At 38.3% G+C, this 20,317-nt stretch overlaps 1 protein-coding gene and 1 pseudogene across 1 annotated transcript; one reads left to right on the top strand and one right to left on the bottom strand.

Annotated features, from left to right (window-relative positions):
* The first annotated feature begins 9,694 nt into the window (after positions 1–9,694).
* Positions 9,695–10,609, top strand: LOC122703023 (olfactory receptor 4C11-like). Its single transcript, XM_043917107.1, has one exon. The coding sequence runs from the start codon at positions 9,695–9,697 to the stop codon at positions 10,607–10,609; it is 915 nt and encodes a 304-aa protein (XP_043773042.1).
* A 5,901-nt stretch (positions 10,610–16,510) lies between these two features.
* Positions 16,511–17,430, bottom strand: LOC122676090 (annotated as a pseudogene).
* Positions 17,431–20,317: the final 2,887 nt, after the last annotated feature.

Here is a 20,317-nt window from a genome sequence, read left to right as displayed (position 1 = left end):
GTTTAAGTATAATTGGACTGATGGAAAAGAGAAAATGTTCTCATTCTATTGTGGACAGTATAAATGTGTTTCAGTGGGGCATTTAGGGGAATAGGCAGAATGAGCACCTGGCAAAATCTGTATTATTTTAACCAATGTCCCAGAGAGACAACATGAAGTTCCATCATCTTTGTGGGGGCACAAGCCCATTCCTCATGTCTGCTGTCTGCTTTGATGTTTCTGCTTGTGAACCACATCCTGCTCTCTCTGTAGGTTTAACTTCTGGTTTTGTACACTATTATGTTTTTTTCTTATCCAAGTTTAATATTTGCCCCTGATTTCTATCATCCATTTTGTTGGTAAATCAGGTCTGGGAGTACTATGTCTGTATCATATACTTTCTGGCTCAAGAGTCAATAGCATAACATCACTCCTGGAAACCTATGCTCCCCGAGAAGCATAAGTATCAGCCAGTCAAGCCTCTCTATTTGTGGCTTGTCTCCCCTTTGTAATACTCTGAAAAATTAGCTCTTTCTTTGCCTGCATATGTATAGGGAAATAATGTATCACTTCCTATTCAAATCAGGTAATTCTAGTTATAACAAAGATATTCACTGTATTGATACATAATTTCTCTGTATATACATTAATATGTTTTGTTCATCATGTTGATTATTATTTTCATATTTCTTAGCTTTTTATACATATCTGTTTTTGTAGTTTAAGTTCATGGACACTTTCCTAATCTTTGGTTACTTCTGAATGGATGACCATTTTATAAAGCTGTTAGAGTTATATTATAAAAACTAAGATCTCACAGATGAGATCATACATATGAAAAAGGCAATAATTGACAAATAAAATAGAAATAATGTCATAATGTGTGTGTGTGTGCTCAGTCTCTCAGTCATATCTGACTGTTTTGAGACCCCACGGACTGTACCCTGCCAGGGTCTTCTGTCCTTGTGATTCTCCAGGCAAGAATATTGGAATGAGTTGCTAGTTCCTTATTTAGGAGATGCTCCTGACCCAGTGATGAAACCTGCATTTCTTGCATCTCCTGCATTGGCAGGCAGATTCTGTGCCACCTGGGAAGCTCATATTTTTCATGCATCTCACTAAATTTGCATTCTTGTTTGAGTACTGTTCACTAATGAGTATCAACAGTAGGAGCCAGCCCACAAGGAAACAGACATTGAGTCTATCTCTGAGAATAAATATAATCAAGACTATTTTGCTATAGTTGAAACTCCAATACTTGGGACACCTGATGTGAAGAACTGACTCATTGGAAAAGACCCTGATGCTGGGAAAGATTGAAGGCAGGAGAAGAAGGGACAACAAAGGATGAGATGGTTGGGTGGCATCACTGGCTCAATGGACATGAGTTTGAGCAAGCTCTGTGAGTTGGTTATGGACAGGAAGACTGGCATGCTGCAATCCATGGGGTCACAAAGAGTCGGACATGACTGAGCGACTGCACTGACTGATTTCCCTATAGATCTGAAAAGTGGACTGTAAACTGTGGCAGATGAACTCATATGATGCCACTTTGAGATGTTTCACATGAGCGTGTCTCTTTGGGAATCTCAGCACTCATGGACCTTCAGACTCTGACAATCAAAGTGTGGAAGATCTGATTATATTCTCTTCTGTTAACAACTTTTTATGGTTAAAGATAGTAACTGGTCTTCTTGCTGTGATCATTTCTAAGGATCTTTGCAAGCCTGTTTTCTGTATCTCAATTATTCTTCCTCTGGATATATTCATAGCTTATCCCCTCAGTACTTTTGATTTATTATTAAAATGCATCCTCTCAATGACTTTTCAGACTACTTCATAAAATTGCAACAACCACCCAGTAACCTTCCATATCTCCTATTCCTCCGTCTCTGCTTAATTTTTCTCCTTAGCACTTATCATTCTCTAACCTGTCATACAGTTTATTCATTTTATTTGCTGGTTATGATGGTAGGAATTTGTGTCTTAAAAATAATATTACACCTTCAGTGCCTAGACTAGCACCTGGCATGGTGGAAATGGTCAAGTACCTGTTGAGCTAATAAATAAATAATTGTGGAAACATATGTAAACCACCAGAGGCTAGAGAGTGGCATGGAATGGACTGTCTATGTTACTTCAGAAGGAGCCATGTTATAATACCGAATAATGAAGAGCAGAAGGAAAAATAAAGAATATAATTATGAAGAGAAGACACACAGAAAGCCGTAATCTGGTCCTTTGACTAGAAGAACAAAATTAATATTCTCCTGTCATGTGGTGGCATTTACATGAGTGTATATATTTGTCATAACTTATTTACTATATGTGTAAAATGGTGCAGTCTATCATATGTAAATCATACTTTAAGAAGTTCATTTAAATATAAAAGTATGTAAAAACATTTTTCTTTCCATTTTTCTCTTCTCCCTTCCTTTATCTAGTGACTGATTTCAAAATGCTATAGGGGTTATAGAAATTTAAATTAGTAGTTTTCATCGTCATTAGGTATGTTTCACTGGTATCATCAGGATTTATATAATAATTAATATATCTAACAGTTACAGTTTCTAAAATATGAAACTAGGAGAAGTTAAGAAACTTGCTTAAAGCCACAGAAACATAAGTCATGAAGCTAGAATTCTATTAGATCAGATCTATCTGAACCTTTACCTACACTCAGAGCTGCTTCTGTCATTGGGAAACATTTGACTTAAAAGACAGAGTCTTTGGTAACTTTTTGCAGTCTATACCTCCATGTGACTTTGAAAGTGTGTTTTTTCCCTTGGAGTAGGTACATGAGTGGAGCTCTTGGCAACTGAAATGGAAGGTGTCCCATCATTAGGACAGAGTAGGAGGAGAGGAGGGCTCTCTGGGCAGAATCTCCCATTTGACAATCTTGTCTGGGATTAATTAGCCTCATGGTTTGCTGTGATTCTGGATTAACTGAACTAAATAGCTCATTTAGCAAGTCTTTCAGGGTTGGGTGGGAAGGGTGATGACATTTTACCTTCAAAGCCTCGGCAAAGAACTTTTCATTAAGTCCCTATAAATATCTGTTGGAGGAAGAGGAAATATTTAATTTACATGCTCTGCCAGGGAATGATTTGGGGTTATTGGATCTGGCTATTTAGAGATAGTTTTATCACAGACTAGTGGGAATATTTCCTATTTATTCTAGAAATTTATAAGAGCAGAGTAAGCAACTTTCTGCCAGTATTACAGACCCTTCTGAAGAGTCTAACCCAGGCCTTCTAGGAAGGGTTGGTATCTATGGAGTATCTTCTCTCCCCATAGGTCCTGGGATGGAAAGCAGAGTGGATCTATTTGGAGTACAATGTACGTGTTGCAAATACTGAGCATGATTCATCTTCATAGTAAATCAGAATTGAAGGAGCAAGAGCTCATAGCTCTATCCTTTTTTTTTTTATTTCCACAAAGAAAAAAGGTAAGTTTTCAAGCCCAACTGAACAATTTCCTTTTTCTTGCCTCCCATTCAAGACTGGGTTTTAGGTCAGCTGCCTCTACCCAGTTCTGTCTCCTGAGAAACCTCAAGTTCAGGAAACACATTTCTCTTGGAGATGACAGGGCTCTGATATTTGGGGGAGCCTCTTCTTTCGTTGGTCTCTGCTAATGCAACACTGGCTCAGGCCCAATTCTTATCCAAAAAGGGGAGATACTGAAGGGAGCAGAGGCACAGTATTCTATGCCTACACGTTTCTCATTTACAAAGCATAGGGGTAGGAGAAGGACAAGGGTGCGGATGAATGATGTGCAGTGGGTATGCACTGATACAGGTGATGTTGTGATACTTGTTGTCCTAATTATTACACTAACATTTTCTATCCAGGACACACCATCACCCCTACTTACAGCCCCAAATTGCATTCTTCTTCTGGGATTGGAGTAAGGGATAATATGAGGACTGGAGAAGAGAAAGATCAACTCTCAACTCTCTAGTGAAACCCTGAGATAAACTACTTTTTATCCCTAACATGGATCTTTGCTCACCCTTGTCTAGTGAGATTTGCCCTGTTTCATCCCCTGATTCTTCTTCTTTTTCTGGCTCTTTCCCACAATCAAATTTTCCCCTTTTGCTCTGGTTTCTCCCACCATTCTCTAATCTCTCTATCCCTTAATCCTTACTATTATTTTTCAGATATACATCTAAAATGCTGATCTCTTTGTTTGACCCATCTGGAAGTTTGCACTCATTTACTAGTCAGGACATGCACTGAACATGTCAGAGGTTTACTTCTTTACCTGCTTAGGATTTTCTGGCTTTATGCTGGCTCCTCCTGGATGTCTGGAGACTGATATTTTATGTAACTGTGTGGAGCAGAGTGTTAGCAAGAATTGCCATGGAGCACAAATGCTTCCGTTCCAGTCCAGGTTCCTCTCTGACTATTCTTTGCTAAATCCTGCCTCCCAGCTTAACTTGAAGAAAAAAAAAATAGAATAGTATGAACGTTCCTCTGTATGACCGTCTCTAGGCCCATCCACATCTCTGCAAATGGCACAGTTTTGATCCTTTTATGGCTGAGTAATATTCCATTGTGTATATGTGTCACATCTTATTTATCCATTCCTCTGTCGATGGAGGTTGCTTCTGTGTCCTGACTATGGTAAAAAGTGCCGCAATACATATTGGGGTGCATATATCTTTTGGAATTATGGTTTTCTCATATAGCAGAAAATAATATAACTTTGTAAACCAACTCTGCTCCAATAAAAATTAAAAAAAAAATAACACATGAACTTGCCTTATGAGATGGTAAAATCAAATGAACAAAAAATATTAAAGCAAATCTGAAAGGATTGCATAATTCAGTAAATACACACACACACACACACACACACACAAACATGCCCTTTAAAATGGATAGCCATTAGCAAGCATGTGATTTGACAGAGCCAGGCTGGGCTGCTGCATGCAGAAGCAGAAGCACTGAGTTAGAGGACTCTGAGAGCCACAGTGAGTATTTCAGTCATTGTTCTTGAAAACCATAGTAATCACTTTACTGCATTTATGAGGTGTCATGTCTCTTAAAATGTTCACTTTCCCTTTTCTTTCTTTTTTCCTTTGGCCTTGTCTAATGGCATGCAGGATCTTAGTTCCCTGACCAGGGATTGAACCTGTGCCTCCTGCACCAGATGCATGGAGTCTTAACCACTAGACGACCATTTGTTAAACTGATGTTTATGAAATATCAGCCCGACTTTATGGTATGTAGGAGCTAATAATTCTTACAATCAAAACACACAGAGAGCTCTCACTCAAAGTGTTACTTTTCATCCACTAAATTTTTGTGTGAGACATTTTATTTAGAATTGAATGAAAATTAAGTACTCTGTGAAAAGACTTACTATGTTCCATGTTTTAGAAATATAAAAATGATCACGTTTTAGGGCAGTGAACATATTCTCTATAATATTATAGTAATAGATACACATCATCGCACATTTATTCAAATCCATAGAATGTACACCGCCAAGAGTGAGCCCTGTGGTAAATCATGGACTTCAGGTGATTGCAATGTGTCCGTGTAGCTTCAGCAGTATAACAAACGCACCACTCTGGTGGGATAGTCGATAATGGGGTGGAGGTTATATATGTGTTGGGGCAGGGACTGTATGGGAAATCTCTGAACGTTTCTCTTAATTTTATTGTGAACCTAAAACTGCTATAAAAAAATAAAGCCTTAAAAATGATAACAATGACAGCACATGATCCTATAAATATAAAAAAGATATATTTAATTTTGTTGTTTTGCATGAGACTAATCAAAAAGGAGCATTTAAGATCCCTCTCTAAGAAGTGCAAGTCGCTCAGTCATGTCCGACTCTTTGCAACCCATGGACTATACAGCCCATGGAAGTCTCCAGGCCAGAATACTGGAGTGGGTAGCTATTCCCTTCTCCAGGGAAGGAAGTAAGAAATCCAAAGTCACCAACGAATCATATCTAGGGTCACTGAGGGTCCAGGCTTTATTTCGTTGGGACCACAGTGGATCAACTTGTATGCCTCCCACTTAGTTTCTTAGTATAGGGAATAGAAAGACATATCTCCCCTGGAGGCTGCATATCTTCAAGAAGGTAGATATTTCATTGCAGATGAGCTTAAATTCCAATTGGATTTTTTTTTAATGACAATTTTATTAAACAGCTTAGTTATTTCTGTTCTTAGGTAATGAATAAATCATAATAAAAGCTGTTTACATCTTTTTAGTCCTCTACATTTTATATATTCCTAAAAAAACATACTCAAACAATACACTCTTGTTTTCATGGCCTCTGGCTAGGTAGAAAACCTAGTTTTCGAAGCTTTTCTACTATGACTTTGCTGTTGTTCAGGCGCTATGTCATGTCTGACTCTCTGCCACTCCATGGACTTCAGCATATCAGGCGTCTCTTCCCTCCATGACCTCCTGGACTTTGTTCAAATTCACATCCATTAAGTCGGTGACGCTCTCTAACCATCTTGTTCTCTGCCACCCTCTTCTCTTTTTGCCTTCAGTATTTCCCAGCATCAGAATAATCCAACTAAACTAGAAGTTTTGGTTTGATTTTCTTTTTATTTGCTTGATAAAGCATTTGCCTTATCATGTCCATTTGGAGAAGGCAATGGCAACCCACTCCAGTACTCTTGCCTGGAAAATCCCATGGACGGAGGAACCTAGTAGGTTACAGTTCATGGGGTCATGAAGAGTTGGACACAACTGAGCGACTTCACTTTCACTTTTCACTTTCAAGTATTGGAGAAGGGAACAGCAGCCCACTCCAGTGTTCTTGCCTGGAGAATCCCAGGGACGGGAGAGCCTGGTGGGCTGCCATCTATGGGGTCGCACAGAGTCGGACACGACTGAACGACTGAAGTGACTTAGCAGCAGCAGTATCATGTCCATTAAAATATTGCTTTCCTCCCTCCTTCCAAAACCCTCACTCCTCTGAATTTTGTCTCTGGATTCTAGACTTTTTCACGTCCAAGGGCCCATGTTCCTTCTACTTTTCTCTTATCATGGGCCCATATTACTGAATGTGTTGTGTACTTTTGTTTATTTATATTTAAGTACATATTAAAATTTCTGAAAGCATCATTCCTAACTTCTGGTCACCATGAGAAAACTGGTGTGATACACAGTGCTGATATGATTTCAGCTACTTAGAAAGGGAACTTAATGTTTAAAACAGTTGTGCAGTTGTTTTATAGGTAAATAAAAATTTGGAATTGGTATCTTTGAAAAATGAAAAATCCGTCTTGGAAAGCTAACACTCATAATCATAATGGAAGTAACCACTGCACTTGAAGGTACCGCATACCTGAATCTTCCATATGTTTTGCACATCCTGAATTATCCAACCTTCATAGCAATCTTGAAAGGTAGATTGCTTTATCACATATTTTCACAGCTGGAGAAAATGAAATGCATAGAATCAAGGAATTTGTTAAATATTACACCCTCATAGGCAGCAGGTGGAGTGTGAATCTAGGCAGTGTGGCCTCAGATTCTATGCTAACTCACCTCTTAGACCTGATTTAAAACCTAACTTTCTTCAGTTAAAGTTCATCTCTTTAAAAAATCCTTAATTTTTCACTGACCAATGTACTCTTTAGGAATTTGTACTTTTCTCTCTGCAGATGGTTTCTACTCTTAAAACACCAATCGTATGATGACTTACATAATTAGTGATCTTATCTCCAAGTACCTTAAAACTCATATTAAACTTTTAAGAACAGGGAGGATGTTTTCCACATTCCTCACAATAACTCCAAACAATTTCAATTCAGTATTTAAAGTGAAAGATAATTATGGAATTATGGAAGGTGAGTGGATACTGTATTACTATTTTAAAGTTTTTTCAAAATATAGACTACCCTAAAATGGGAAAATTGACAGCTTGTATTTTATAAAAAAGAACAAGGTCACAGAAGAAGAAAAGAAGCAAAGTCATAAAAGTGCAAAAAGTAGCAGAGGCTGAGACGTAGTTCTCGCTTACTATGAGCCACATCCTTCTTCATTTTAACTGCACAGTAACCATAATTATGTCTAGTAAACTAGTAAGTAGCAGAGACTGAGGCTTACAGAGTTCTCGCTTACTATGAGCCACATCCTTCTTCATTTTAACTGCATAGTAACCATAATTATGTCTAGTAAACTAGTAAGTAGCAGAGACTGAGACTTATGTAGTTCTCGCTTACTATGAGCCACATACTTCTTCATTTTAACTGCATAGTAACCATAATTACCTCTACTAAACTAGTAACTAGTTTACTAGCAAATAGTAAATAGTGAATCTGGGATTTGAACCCAGACAAACTGACTCCAGCAACTGTATTCTTTACTAAGAAATATCATTTTGCTAGATTAATATTGATTGTAAATAAAATACCAAAATTACAAAATATAAGACAACAAAAGATAAAAGATACTCAGGACCATATGTTTTCATAAAGATGTAGTAAAAAATAAAATGTGGCTTGTAATATAATTTAATATGCATGTAATAAAAATACATTTTTGCTAACCAAGTGAGATAATACAATAAGCTTTCTTTACTTTGCTTGTATGTGCATTGATTTTTCTGCAATATTCTAAAGCTTTATATACCATTATATCATTAAGTCAATAATTAAACTATGGAAATTATTGTGAAATTTCACATATTAATGTGAAAATTGTTATAATAATTCTAAGTGAAAGTCAGAAACTACAATGATGACTTCATTCAAACTATATATGATATTAACAAATATCTGGAATAGAAAAATTGTATTACTGTATATTGGAATTGCAGGATTTTTTTCAAACAATATTTTTAGCAAAATACTGTGGAAAATTTAGAGTAAAGAGAGACATGTGTAAGTAAGATCATAGATTAGATTATACACATATTGGAAATTTAACAAGTCAAATCCATAGGCAGAAAGGCTTAGCACTTTAATGGGGTAAGTTCAGGAGTATAGTCGAGAGGGTAAACAGTAGTTTCCCAAATTATAGAAACCTTAGTGTATTATCCATGCATTTGTTATATTATGACCATCAGTGAAGCTGACATCTTGAACACAAGAAGCATAGGTAAAAATTGTCAAAGCATACTTCAACCAAGACTCCAGTGGAGTCAGGTATAATAGACACAAAAATGAACCAAATTAAGGATGGTTTCTTCAGCAGGGCCTCTAATAGTGTTAGCACTTAATATTGAAATAGTGCTATTTAGATTTTAAAGAACATAGAAAAGATATATATTGCCTGGAATATACCTGTGTATATTGATGTCTATGTGGATACAAAATCGGCTTTAAATTTTCAGGAAAACTCAGAATAAGATATGGCAAGTCTTTGCACCCCATTTCTTGTCTGAAAGCTAAATTTCAAAGTGTTGAAGTCATTTGTCCAAGGAAAGTACTAGTTCTGGAGTTCGTGATCTTGGTTGGAATAAAAAATTTTAAAGGCCATTCATTCTGTATTCTCAAAATGCAAAAACTTTGATCCAAGGCTGCTAACTTCTGAATCATAGATAGATCTGGGAGAGATTAGGACATGTGCAGATTTCCAGAGATTCAGATCAGATTAAAAGCATTTGGAAAAAACAGAGCATGCAGCAGAAACTAAAACTTCAGAATTCAGTCCACTTATCTTCCTGAGATGTCTGTTCTTTTCTTCTTTCTGCAGATTAAACCTTTGTCACCTAGATCTTGTCTACAGTCATTACCATGTCAGTGAATAAGAGTGTGACTGAATTCATTCTCTTTGGCTTGACACAGGATGCGGAAAAGCAGAAAGTGATATTTGGAGTCTTCTTGATCCTATACCTTGCAACACTGTTAGGGAACTTTCTTATTGTAGTGACTATTAAGACAAGCAGGACACTTGGGAGTCCCATGTATTTCTTCCTGTTCTATCTGTCCTTTGCTGATGCGTGCTTCTCTACAACCACAGCCCCCAGGTTAATTGTGGATGTCCTTTCTCAGGAGAAAACCATTTCCTACAATGAGTGCATGACCCAGGTCTTTGCAGCCCATTTCTTTGGATGCATGGAGATCTTTGTGCTCATCCTCATGGCCTTTGATCGCTACATAGCGATCTGCAAACCCTTGCGATATACAGCCATCATGAGCCGGCACCTCGGTGGTGTACTGGTGATTCTAGCCTGGGTGGGGTCTTGTATTCACTCGTCAGCACAGATTTTCCTGGTTTTGAGGTTGCCCTTCTGTGGCCCCAATGTGATTGACCACTATTTCTGTGATTTGCAGCCCTTGTTGAAACTTGCCTGCATGGACACTTCTGTGATAAATTTGCTTGTTGTTTCTAACAGTGGGGCCATATGTATGGTGAGTTTCATAATCTTGTTTATCTCCTATGTTGTCATCTTACACTCCCTGAGAAACCACAGTGCAGAAGGAAGGCGAAAAGCCCTTTCTACATGCACCTCCCACTTCATTGTGGTTGTCATATTTTTTGGCCCATGTATATTCATATACATACGCCCACCAACCACATTTCCAATAGACAAGATGGTGGCTGTGTTTTATACAATTGGGACACCCTTACTTAACCCGCTGATCTATACACTACGGAATGAAGAAGTGAAAAATGCCACGAAAATGTTATGGTGTAGCAAAACATGACTTCAGTTGATAAGTGTATATAGAGGAATCCTTGTGTATATTTCCTTAAAGATTTAGTTCTGCTTTATGGACAGAAGAGATAGCATATTTTTGTCAGAAGCAAGAGTAGAGAAATACAAGGATATAAAGACAGAGATACACAGTATCCTTATTCTGAGAGGCTTGCATTAGAAACTAAAACCCATAACAATTTTGAACAACCTCTGATGACTCTTACTTTAATTCTATCAACATCAGACAATATTCACATGATAATTTAGTTTCTTGCACAAATATTTCTTCAGAGAGAAATGGACTGACAGAATATGTGTGTGTGTGTGTGTGTGTATGTGCGCACATTGATTCTTTTTCTAGATTTTATTTTAGTTCTTATGAAGGTGGTCATAAAAGCTTATCCATAGGGGACTGGAACTCTACAGAATCACAGTTTCTGTCTTGACAACCTAACGGTTAGAGAAGATTCTCTGAGAAAATGCTACTCTGGAAATCAGTGCCTGAAACCACCTCACTAGTGTATCTACACTGATGATCCTCAAACTCCTATAAAAGCTGGAACTATCAGTGAAAACCTAGACTATCCCTGAAAAACTTCTTAAAATATCATGAATAGTTAAGAAGGTGAAGGGTCTTATGTTTGGCTTAATAGGAAACAACAGCCAGTCAATCAATTGCCCTTCAGAGTCTTTCACATTGCTCTTCATAAAGGAGAGGGAAGAGGAAATAAGAGTTTGGCAACATGAATGTGCAGAAGGGAGGGTAAAGGGCAGGAGGGAGGACAGAAAAGGTGCTTTATAAAGAGGACAAGTGAAAGGAAGTGGTTGTTTTATCCAAGAAGGAGAGAAGGCGCTTCATCTTCCTTATACTTTGAGAATCACTTTTGGGAATATGAACATTTGCAGGAAATAATGAAGTTTCAGGCTCTTCCCATATCATTAAGTTTTCTTTGTTATATTCATTTGTGTACAGGAAAGAAGCATTTTTGTTCTTTTGCTTCCCCATAACATCTGAAAACTCAAGTTTCAGGATTCTGGGAAGAACCTGAAATTGAAAGCTTAGCACTTCTCAAAACTGGATCTTTTATTTTATATAAGGTTATTTAAAAAGTGTGTATTTGAAGATAGCTTAATATATAAATAATGTTCACTTACCACTCCCACTAACACAACCACTATATCATCTCATGATTAAGTACTGTCATGCTATTTTAGAACCTGAGCTTATAATTCCAATTCAAATTGGCACCAAGAGTATTATTTTGTGATATTTAAGTATCATTTAATACTCAAGTACTTAAGTATTGCTTTAAGGGAAGCATTTCTGTCAAATGAAGACAAAATGTTAGTATGTTGCACCTAAGATCCCCAATAGCTCTAATACAAAAAGTAGTGACAGGAAAAAAAAATATTTAAGAACAAAAATTACATCTTGTGTATATGTACCATGAAAGATGGTAACGATAACCCTATATGCAAAACAGAAAAAGAGACACAGATGTACAGAACAGAATTTTGGACTCTGTGGGAGAAGGTAAGGGTGGGATATTTCGAGAGAACAGCATCAAAACATGTATATTATCTAGGGTGAAACAGATCACCAGTCCAGGCTGGATGCATGAGACAAGTGCTTGGGCCTGGTGCACTGGGAAGACCCAGAGGAATCGGGTGGAGAGGGAGGTGGGAGGGGGGATCGGGATGGGGAATACATGTAAATCCATGGCTGACTCATCTCAATGTATGACAATATTGTAAAGTAATTAGCCTCCAACTAATACAAATAAATGAAAAAAATGACATCTGTCAGAGCCTTTAATATCATATTCACAAGTTGTAAACTTGCTATATGCTCCCTCCAAATAAACACCCCCCATTTTTCTACTTTTAAGTCTGAAGTTCTGCTTTTAAAGCATTTCCATTTGATCCTATGCAGTTGTTCAGTCATGTCTGACTCTTTGAATGGACTCCAGGCTCCTCTGTCCATGGGCATTTTCTAAGCAAGAATACTGGAGAGGGTGGCCATGCCCTCCTCCAGGGGACCGCCCCCCCCAACCTAAGGACTGAAGCCAGGTCTCCTGCACTGCAGGCTGATTCTTTACCAGCTGAGCCCCTAGGGAAGCCCAAGAATACTGGAGTGGGTAGCTTATCCCTTCTCCAGGGGATCTTCCCAACCCAGGAACTGAACTGGGGTCTGCCGCATTGCAGGCAGATTCCTTACCAGCTGAGCTACCAGGGACGCCCCTGGTCTTATAAGGATTACATTAAGTGTTACTGGTTCTTGAGTTGTTATCATCCAATTGCTCAGTCCTGTCCGGCTCTTTGTAACCTCATGTCAGGCTTCCTTGTCCTTTACTATCAACCAGAGTTCTCTCTAACTTATGTCCATTGAGTTGATGATGCCACTCAACCATCTCATCCTCTGTCACCCCCTTCTCCTCCTGCCCTCAATTTTTCCCAGCATCAAGGCCTTTCCTATGAGTCAGCTTCTTGCATCAGGTGGTCAAAGTATTGGAGCTTCAGCTTCAGCATCAGTCCTTCCAATGAATATTCAGGAGTGATTTCCTTTAGGATTGACTGGTTTGATCTCTTTGCTATCCCAGGAATGCTCAAGAGTTTTCTCCAACACCACAGTTCAAAAGCATCAAGTTTTTGGCACTCAATCTTTAAGGTCCAACTCTCACATCCATACATGACTTCAAGGTAAGCCATAGCTGTGACTACACAGAACTTTGTCATCAAAGTGACATCTCTGATTTTTAATACACTCTCTAGATTTGTCATATCTTTCCTTCCAAGGAACAAGCATCTTAATTTCATGGCTGTAGTCACCAACTGTAGTGATTTTGGAGCCCAAGAAAACAAAGTCTGTCACTGTTTCCATTTTTTCTCCATCTATTTTCCATGAAGTGATGGGACCAGATGCCATGATCTTCTTTTTTTCAATGTTGATTTTAAGAGAGCTTTTTCACTCTCTTCTTTCATTTTCAACAAGAGGCTCTTTAGTTCCTCTTTACTTCTCCCATTAGGGTGGTGTCATCTTAAGTAAACAAGACATAATCCAAATATAACTTTCATTCTTTTTTCTTGTTGTTTATTCAGATTTAATATATTGGGGAAATTATTTACCCATGCTTGAATAGAAACTCAGAAGTATCAGCATTGCATACATGATCTGAGTCTCTCATACATTTTTGATCTTGCTCCTGGCCTCTCTCTGCCTGGATCACTATGTTCCATTCACTCTGTTATTTTACATTTATTTCCTCAAAAACACCATGATATTTCTTGAATTAGAGTGTTCTCTCTCTAGAATCTTTATCTCGCTAATCCTCACATGACTGTTTCCTTCTGGTCATTTTTGTAACTACTCAGCTCATTGGTATTAAAATATTAATATAGCTCATAACTTTTCTCTAATGTAATATCAACAGAATTCTAATCAGTTTAAAAGATGCATGCTAATGGAATCCTTTTCTGACTGCCCAACAAGAAGTACTTTCCATGAAATAATCACATCCTGCCATTTCCATTAACTCTATTATAATGTTCACTTTCTGCCTTTTTGTTTCAGTTACTTTTAATTTTAGTGTTTGTTTCTTTTTATGCCTCAACCATCTGAATTTGGCTATTTGAAAAATATAAGCTCTTGTGTTTTATATTCATCCAACAGATATTTATTGAAAAATGAATCCATGGGAAGGATAAATAAAAACCCCTTCTGGGCTTCGTTAGTATCTCAGCAGTAAAGAATCCACCTACCAATGCAGGAGGCATGGGTTCCTGATCTGCGAAGGTCACACGTGCCACAGAGCAACCAAGCCTGGGTACCACAACTATTGAGCCTGTGAACCGAATCTGTTGAAGCCCACAAGCTCTAGGATCCATGCTCTACAACAAAAGAAGTCACCACAATGAGAAGCCCACATATAGGACCTAGAGAGTAGCCCCTGCTTGCTGCAACTAGAGAAAGACCCATGAGACAGTGAAGACCCAGCACAGTAAAAAATAAATAAAAATTAAAAAAAAAAAAAATCCCTTCCTGGAGACATGCCCAGTCTAGACCAGCATGGAATGTAATAAAAGTCAGAGCATAATTATACAAAATAAACTTGCTTTTGGTCATTGTTACTAAGAAAATGAAAACATCGACATAGAGAACAATGGTGAGAGTATAAGAACCGTTGAATAGAGTCACAGGGGAAGGCTCTCTAAGGTAACGACTCTTCATCTGGTACCAGAAGTTGGAGAGAAGTAGTCACCTCAGTAGGCTGAAGGCTTGTTTTGAGAGAGAGAGAAGGAAAATCTTTCATGAATCTAAGAAGTGAAGAGAAGTGAAGTGAAAATCACTCAGTTGTGTTGGACTCTTTGTAACCCCATGGACTGTAGCCTACCATGCTCCTCTGTCCATGGGATTTTCCAGGCAAGAGTACTGGAGTGGGTTGCCACTTTCTTCTCCAGAGGATCTTCCCAACCCAGGGATCGAACCCAGGTCTCCTGCATTGTAGGCAGATGCTTTACTGACTGAGCCGCCAGGAAAGTCCTAAGGGCAAATGACAAATCTCAGGATGTCTGATGCACACCAAGGGGTTGGGTGAGGCACTCAAGATGTGATTAGAGATTTAGAGGAAGTAGAAAGATTAACCAGGAAATTCTAGTACAAGGCAAGGAGATTCCAAATAACCGATAAACAATAAATAAAATGGATCATTGAGATTTAAAAAATGTGTACACTGCACTTTCTTTTTTTTTTTCATTTATTTTTATTAGTTGGAGGCTAATTACTTTACAATATTGTAGTGGTTTTTGTCATACATTGACATGAATCAGCCATGGATTTACATGCATTCCCCATCCCGATCCCCCCCTCCCACCTCCCTCTCCACTCGATTCCTCTGGGTCTTCCCAGTGCACCAGGCCCGGTACATTGCACTTTCAAAAGTCACTAAGAACGAGTCCAAGAAAAACATCTAAATTTTATACTAAATTGTGGTTTTAAAAAGTTCATTTTTTTCACAAAAAAATAAACTATCAGAAAACATTCTTACCTAGAAGTGGTTCTGCCAAGAGATGGCTGTATTTTTTCATTATTGATAATGAAGTACTTGATAGTTTGTTATCCAGCTTTATGATAGAACTATCAAAATCCAATTGGAATTATGTTAATGAAAATGAATTAAAAATAAAAATAATAACAATAGGAATAATAGCAAGAAATTTGACGATTTTGCTTGGAATGAACTTTTCCATCAATTCTCCTTTCTCATGTTATTTCTTAAAATAATTGCATTTATTCACATTTTGATTTAAGCTGTTGAGATATTTTCTGGGACATTATAATTTAATTTAATTTAAAATTATAATATATATAATTTAATATATATAATATATAATATATAATATTTATAATATATAAATATTAATATATAACATATTATACATAATATAATATATAATATTTAATATATATAATATAATAAATATATATTCTAATATAATTTAAAAATAAGTAGGAAAAATGAAATTATAATTATAATAAATTATAAATTATAAAAAATAAAATTTTAATTTTAAAATTATAATTTAAAATTTAATATAATTTAAAATTATAAAAAATAAAATTATAATATATATAATTTAATTATATATATTATATTTATAATTTAATTATAATTTAAAAATAAGTAGGAAAAATGAAAAAAGCTATGAAGGCAATAGGAAGCTAAAGAAGAACAGAAAGCAGAAAGATATCATAATCCTTAAATTGCAAATACTGTCAATCAAAATCAGATTTATATTTTTAAGAAATCTCTCTGGTTGTTAGTGGAGAAAGGATAGTTTTGTTTCCCCCACATTTCTGAAAGAACAGAGTTCTCTTTAATGGAAACACATGATATTCTGAGCATGACAGTCACTTGCCAACCAAACTCCCCAGTTTCATCCACAGTTTTCTCATGGCATTTTTCACCTCCATATTCCTCAGGGTGTAGATAAAAAGGGATTTAACATGGGTGTGATGATGGAATCAGACTCGGCCATCACCTTGTCTATGGGGTAGGTGGCCACAGGCCTGACATACAAAAACATCCCAGGCACAAAGAACGTGTTGACCACAGTGAGGTGGAAGCCACAGGTGGAGAGGGCTTTACGCTGCCCTTTGGAGCTGCAGGACTTTAGGGAGCAGAGGATGACCACATAGGAGGATGAGGAAGATGGCCACACACATCACCCAGCTGTTGAGGATGACTAAGAGGCCCAGGGTGCGGGTGTCTATGCAGGCCAGTTTCAACAGGGGGAACAAATCACATATAAAGTGGTCTATTGTATTGGGACCACAGAAGGGTATTTGATACAAGAAGAGAAGCTGTACTGCAGCATGGAAAAATCCCCCACCCAGGCCCCTCCCAGCAACAGGCAGCACATCCGAGGCCTCATGATGGTCACATAGTGAAGAGGCTCACAGATGTCTACGGAGCAGTCACAGGCCATCACGGTGAGGAGGAGGATGCCCACCTCACCAAACGAGTGCTCAGCGAAGCGCTGGGCCATGCAGCCTTCCAGGGAGACGGCAGTGCTCTCAGAGCGGGAGTCCACAGTCATCTTGGGGCAATGACGGAAGAGAAAGTGACATCCAAAAGGGACAGGAGGTAAGGAAAGATACATGGGTGATCTCAGACTCTGACTCGTAACCATGGTTACCACAGTGAGGAGGTTTCCCAAAACGGTGGACAGAGACATGATTAGAAACACGGCAGAGGGTATTTTCCGCAGCTCTGGATACCGCATAATGCCCAAGAGAATGAATTCTGTCACACTGTTTTGATTTCCCATGTGTCAGCTGCTGATATGAGCTCCAGCTAAGAGTTAGAAGACCTGAAAAAGCAGCACCTGATTTATAAATAGTGATTATTTGACTTCGAGTATTTCTGGGATCTCAGGGAACTCATGGGTTTTTTGATTGTTTTGTTTTTTGTGTCTCCCCCCACCCCCATTTATTCATTATCCAGCATTTGGCTCTTAGTAACCTGCTAAATGGACTTCAGTGGTGGCTCAGACAGTAAAGCGTCTGCCTACAATGCGGGAGACCCGGGTTCAATCCCTGGGTCGGGAAGATCTCCTGGAGAAGGAAATGGTGATCCACTCCAGCATATACAATGAAAGAAGAGGTGGCAAGAATACACAGAAGAACTGTACAAAAAAGATCTTCATGAGCCAGATAATCACAATGGTGTGATCACTGACCTAGAGCCAGACTATCTGGAATGTGAAGTCAAGCGGGCCTTAAAAGCATCACTACGAACAAAGCTAGTGGATGTGATGGAATTCCACTTGAGCTATTTCGAATCCTGAAAGATGCTGCTGTGAAAGTGCTGCACTCAATATGCCAGCACATTTGGAAAACTCAGCAGTGGCCACAGGACTGGAAAAGGTCAGTTTTCATTCCAATCCCTAAGAAAGACAATCCCAAAGAATGCTCAAACTACCGCACAATTGCACTCATCTCACACGCTAGTAAAATAATGCTCAAAATTCTCCAAGCCAGGCTTCAGCAATACGTGAACCAAGAACTTCCAGATGTTCAAGCTGGTTTTAGAAAAGGCACAGGAACCAGAGATCAAATTGTCAACATCTGCTGGATCATCAAAAAAGAAAGGGAGTTCCAGAAAAACATCTATTTCTGCTTTATTAACTACGCAAAAGCCTTTGACTGTGTGGATCACAATAAACTGTGGAAAATTCTGAAAGAGATGGGAATACCAGACCACCTGACCTAACTCTTGAGAAACCTATATGCAGGTCAGGAAGCAACAGTTAGAACTGGACACGGAACAACAGACTGGTTCCAAATAGGAAAAGGAGTACATCAAGGCTGTATATTGTCACCCTGCTTATTTAACTTATATACAGAGTACATCATGAGAAACGCTGGGCTGGAAGAAGAACAAGCTGGGATCAAGATTGCTGGGAGAAAGATCAATAACCTCAGATATGCAGATGACACCACCCTTATGGCAGAGAGTGAAGAGGAACTGAAAAGCCTCTTGATGAAAGTGAAAGAGGAGAGTGAAAAAGTTGGCTTAAAACTCAACATTCAGAAAACTAAGATCACGGCATCTGGTCCCATCACCTCATGGGAAATAGATGGGGAGACAGTGGAAACAGTGTCAGACTTCATTTTTGGGGGCTCCAAAATCACTGCGGATGGTGACTGCAGCCATGAAATTAAAAGACGCTCACTCCTTGGAAGGAAAGTTATGACTAACCTAGATAGCATATTAAAAAGCAGAGACATTACTTTGCCAACCAAGGTCCATCTGGTCAAGGCTATGGTTTTTCCAGTTGTCATGTATGGATGTGAGAGTTAGACTGTGAAGAAAGCTGAGTGCTGAAAAATTGATGCTTTTGAACTGTGGTGTTGGAGAAGACTCTTGAGAGTCCCTTGGACTGCAAGGAGATCCAACCAGTCCATCCTAAAGGAGATCAGTCCTGGGTGTTCACTGGAAGGACTGATGCTGAAGCTGAAACTCCAGTACTTTGGCCACCTCATGCAAAGACTTGACTCATTGGAAAAGACCCTGATGCTGGGAGGGATTGGGGGCAGGAGGAGAAGGGGACGGCAGAGGATGAGATGGTTGGATGGCGTCACTGACTCGATGGACATGAGTTTGAGTAAATTCCGGGAGTTTGTGATGGACAGGGAGGCCTGGCGTGCTGTGATTCATGAGGTCGCAAAGAGTCAGACACGACTGAGCAACTGAACTGAACTGAACTGAGCCTGCTAAATAAAGAGCTTAAAAGAGAGCTACTTCATTAATGCTATGTTCCCCTCAGGCTTTTTTTTTTTTTTCTTCTTCTCTTTTTAAATGGTGTTTTCATGTGAAATACATTTCTCCCTTTCACTCTTATTATTGATTGTCAGCACCCACCTTCTCCAGGCACTAGAATAACACCACGACTGACTCTCTTTTACAAATGAGAGAACCGATTCTCACAGACTTGAGGCAACATAGCCAAGGTTGTACAGCAAGTGAGTGGTGAAGCCAGAATGTGGACCATATTTTCTGACTCCAGAATCAGTGCCCTCAAACATCAATATTTCTTCTCTGGTCATTGCGTTCTGATTTTATCATTTACCAATCATGGTGCTAGGTATATTACAATATACCATACAACCCTGCTTTATCTTCAAATAAATAAGAAGTAGCTTCTTCTTTCTGTGCTCTTTTCAAATGTTATGATGATTCTTTAGTAATTCAGTGCCTTACTTATAAATATTAAGTTAATGAAATACATCTAAAACTATAATTTCTGAATAATATATTGCTTATTAATGAAGATCACAAAGCATGACGATCAGCAAAGACCCAGGTCACAAAATAATCCGCTCAAACCTGAGTCAGTCCTAGTCCTTCCTCTCAGTTTTCTCTGTTCCCTCAGTGGAGTTAAGGATTCTAGAATACAATAGTGACAATTCAATGATTAGTTTTTAGGTTCACTAACTATGCTGCTGGGCAAAGTGCCAAGATCCACATTGCCTCATTTAGACCTCATATGATTTAATTCTCATATGATACCATATGAACTATGTACCATTAATATTCCAATTTTAAAGAAGAGAAATTGAAATGTTGAGGTGTTGTTAAATCTATTGCATAAGATTATATAACTAGTGTGCTATGAAGCTGGCATTTTGGTCACATAGCTCAAATTCTTATCT

This window comes from Cervus elaphus, chromosome 1 (assembly GCF_910594005.1).
Source record: "Cervus elaphus chromosome 1, mCerEla1.1, whole genome shotgun sequence".
NCBI lineage: Eukaryota > Metazoa > Chordata > Mammalia > Artiodactyla > Cervidae > Cervus > Cervus elaphus.
The sequence above is the reverse complement of the archived record's forward strand: the minus strand, read 5'-3'. Positions and strand labels throughout refer to the sequence as shown.

Excerpts from the sequence above, each read along its gene's own strand:
- LOC122703023 (XM_043917107.1), top strand. The coding sequence starts at position 9,695 with ATGTCAGTGAATAAGAGTGTGACTGAATTCATTCTCTTTGGCTTGACA.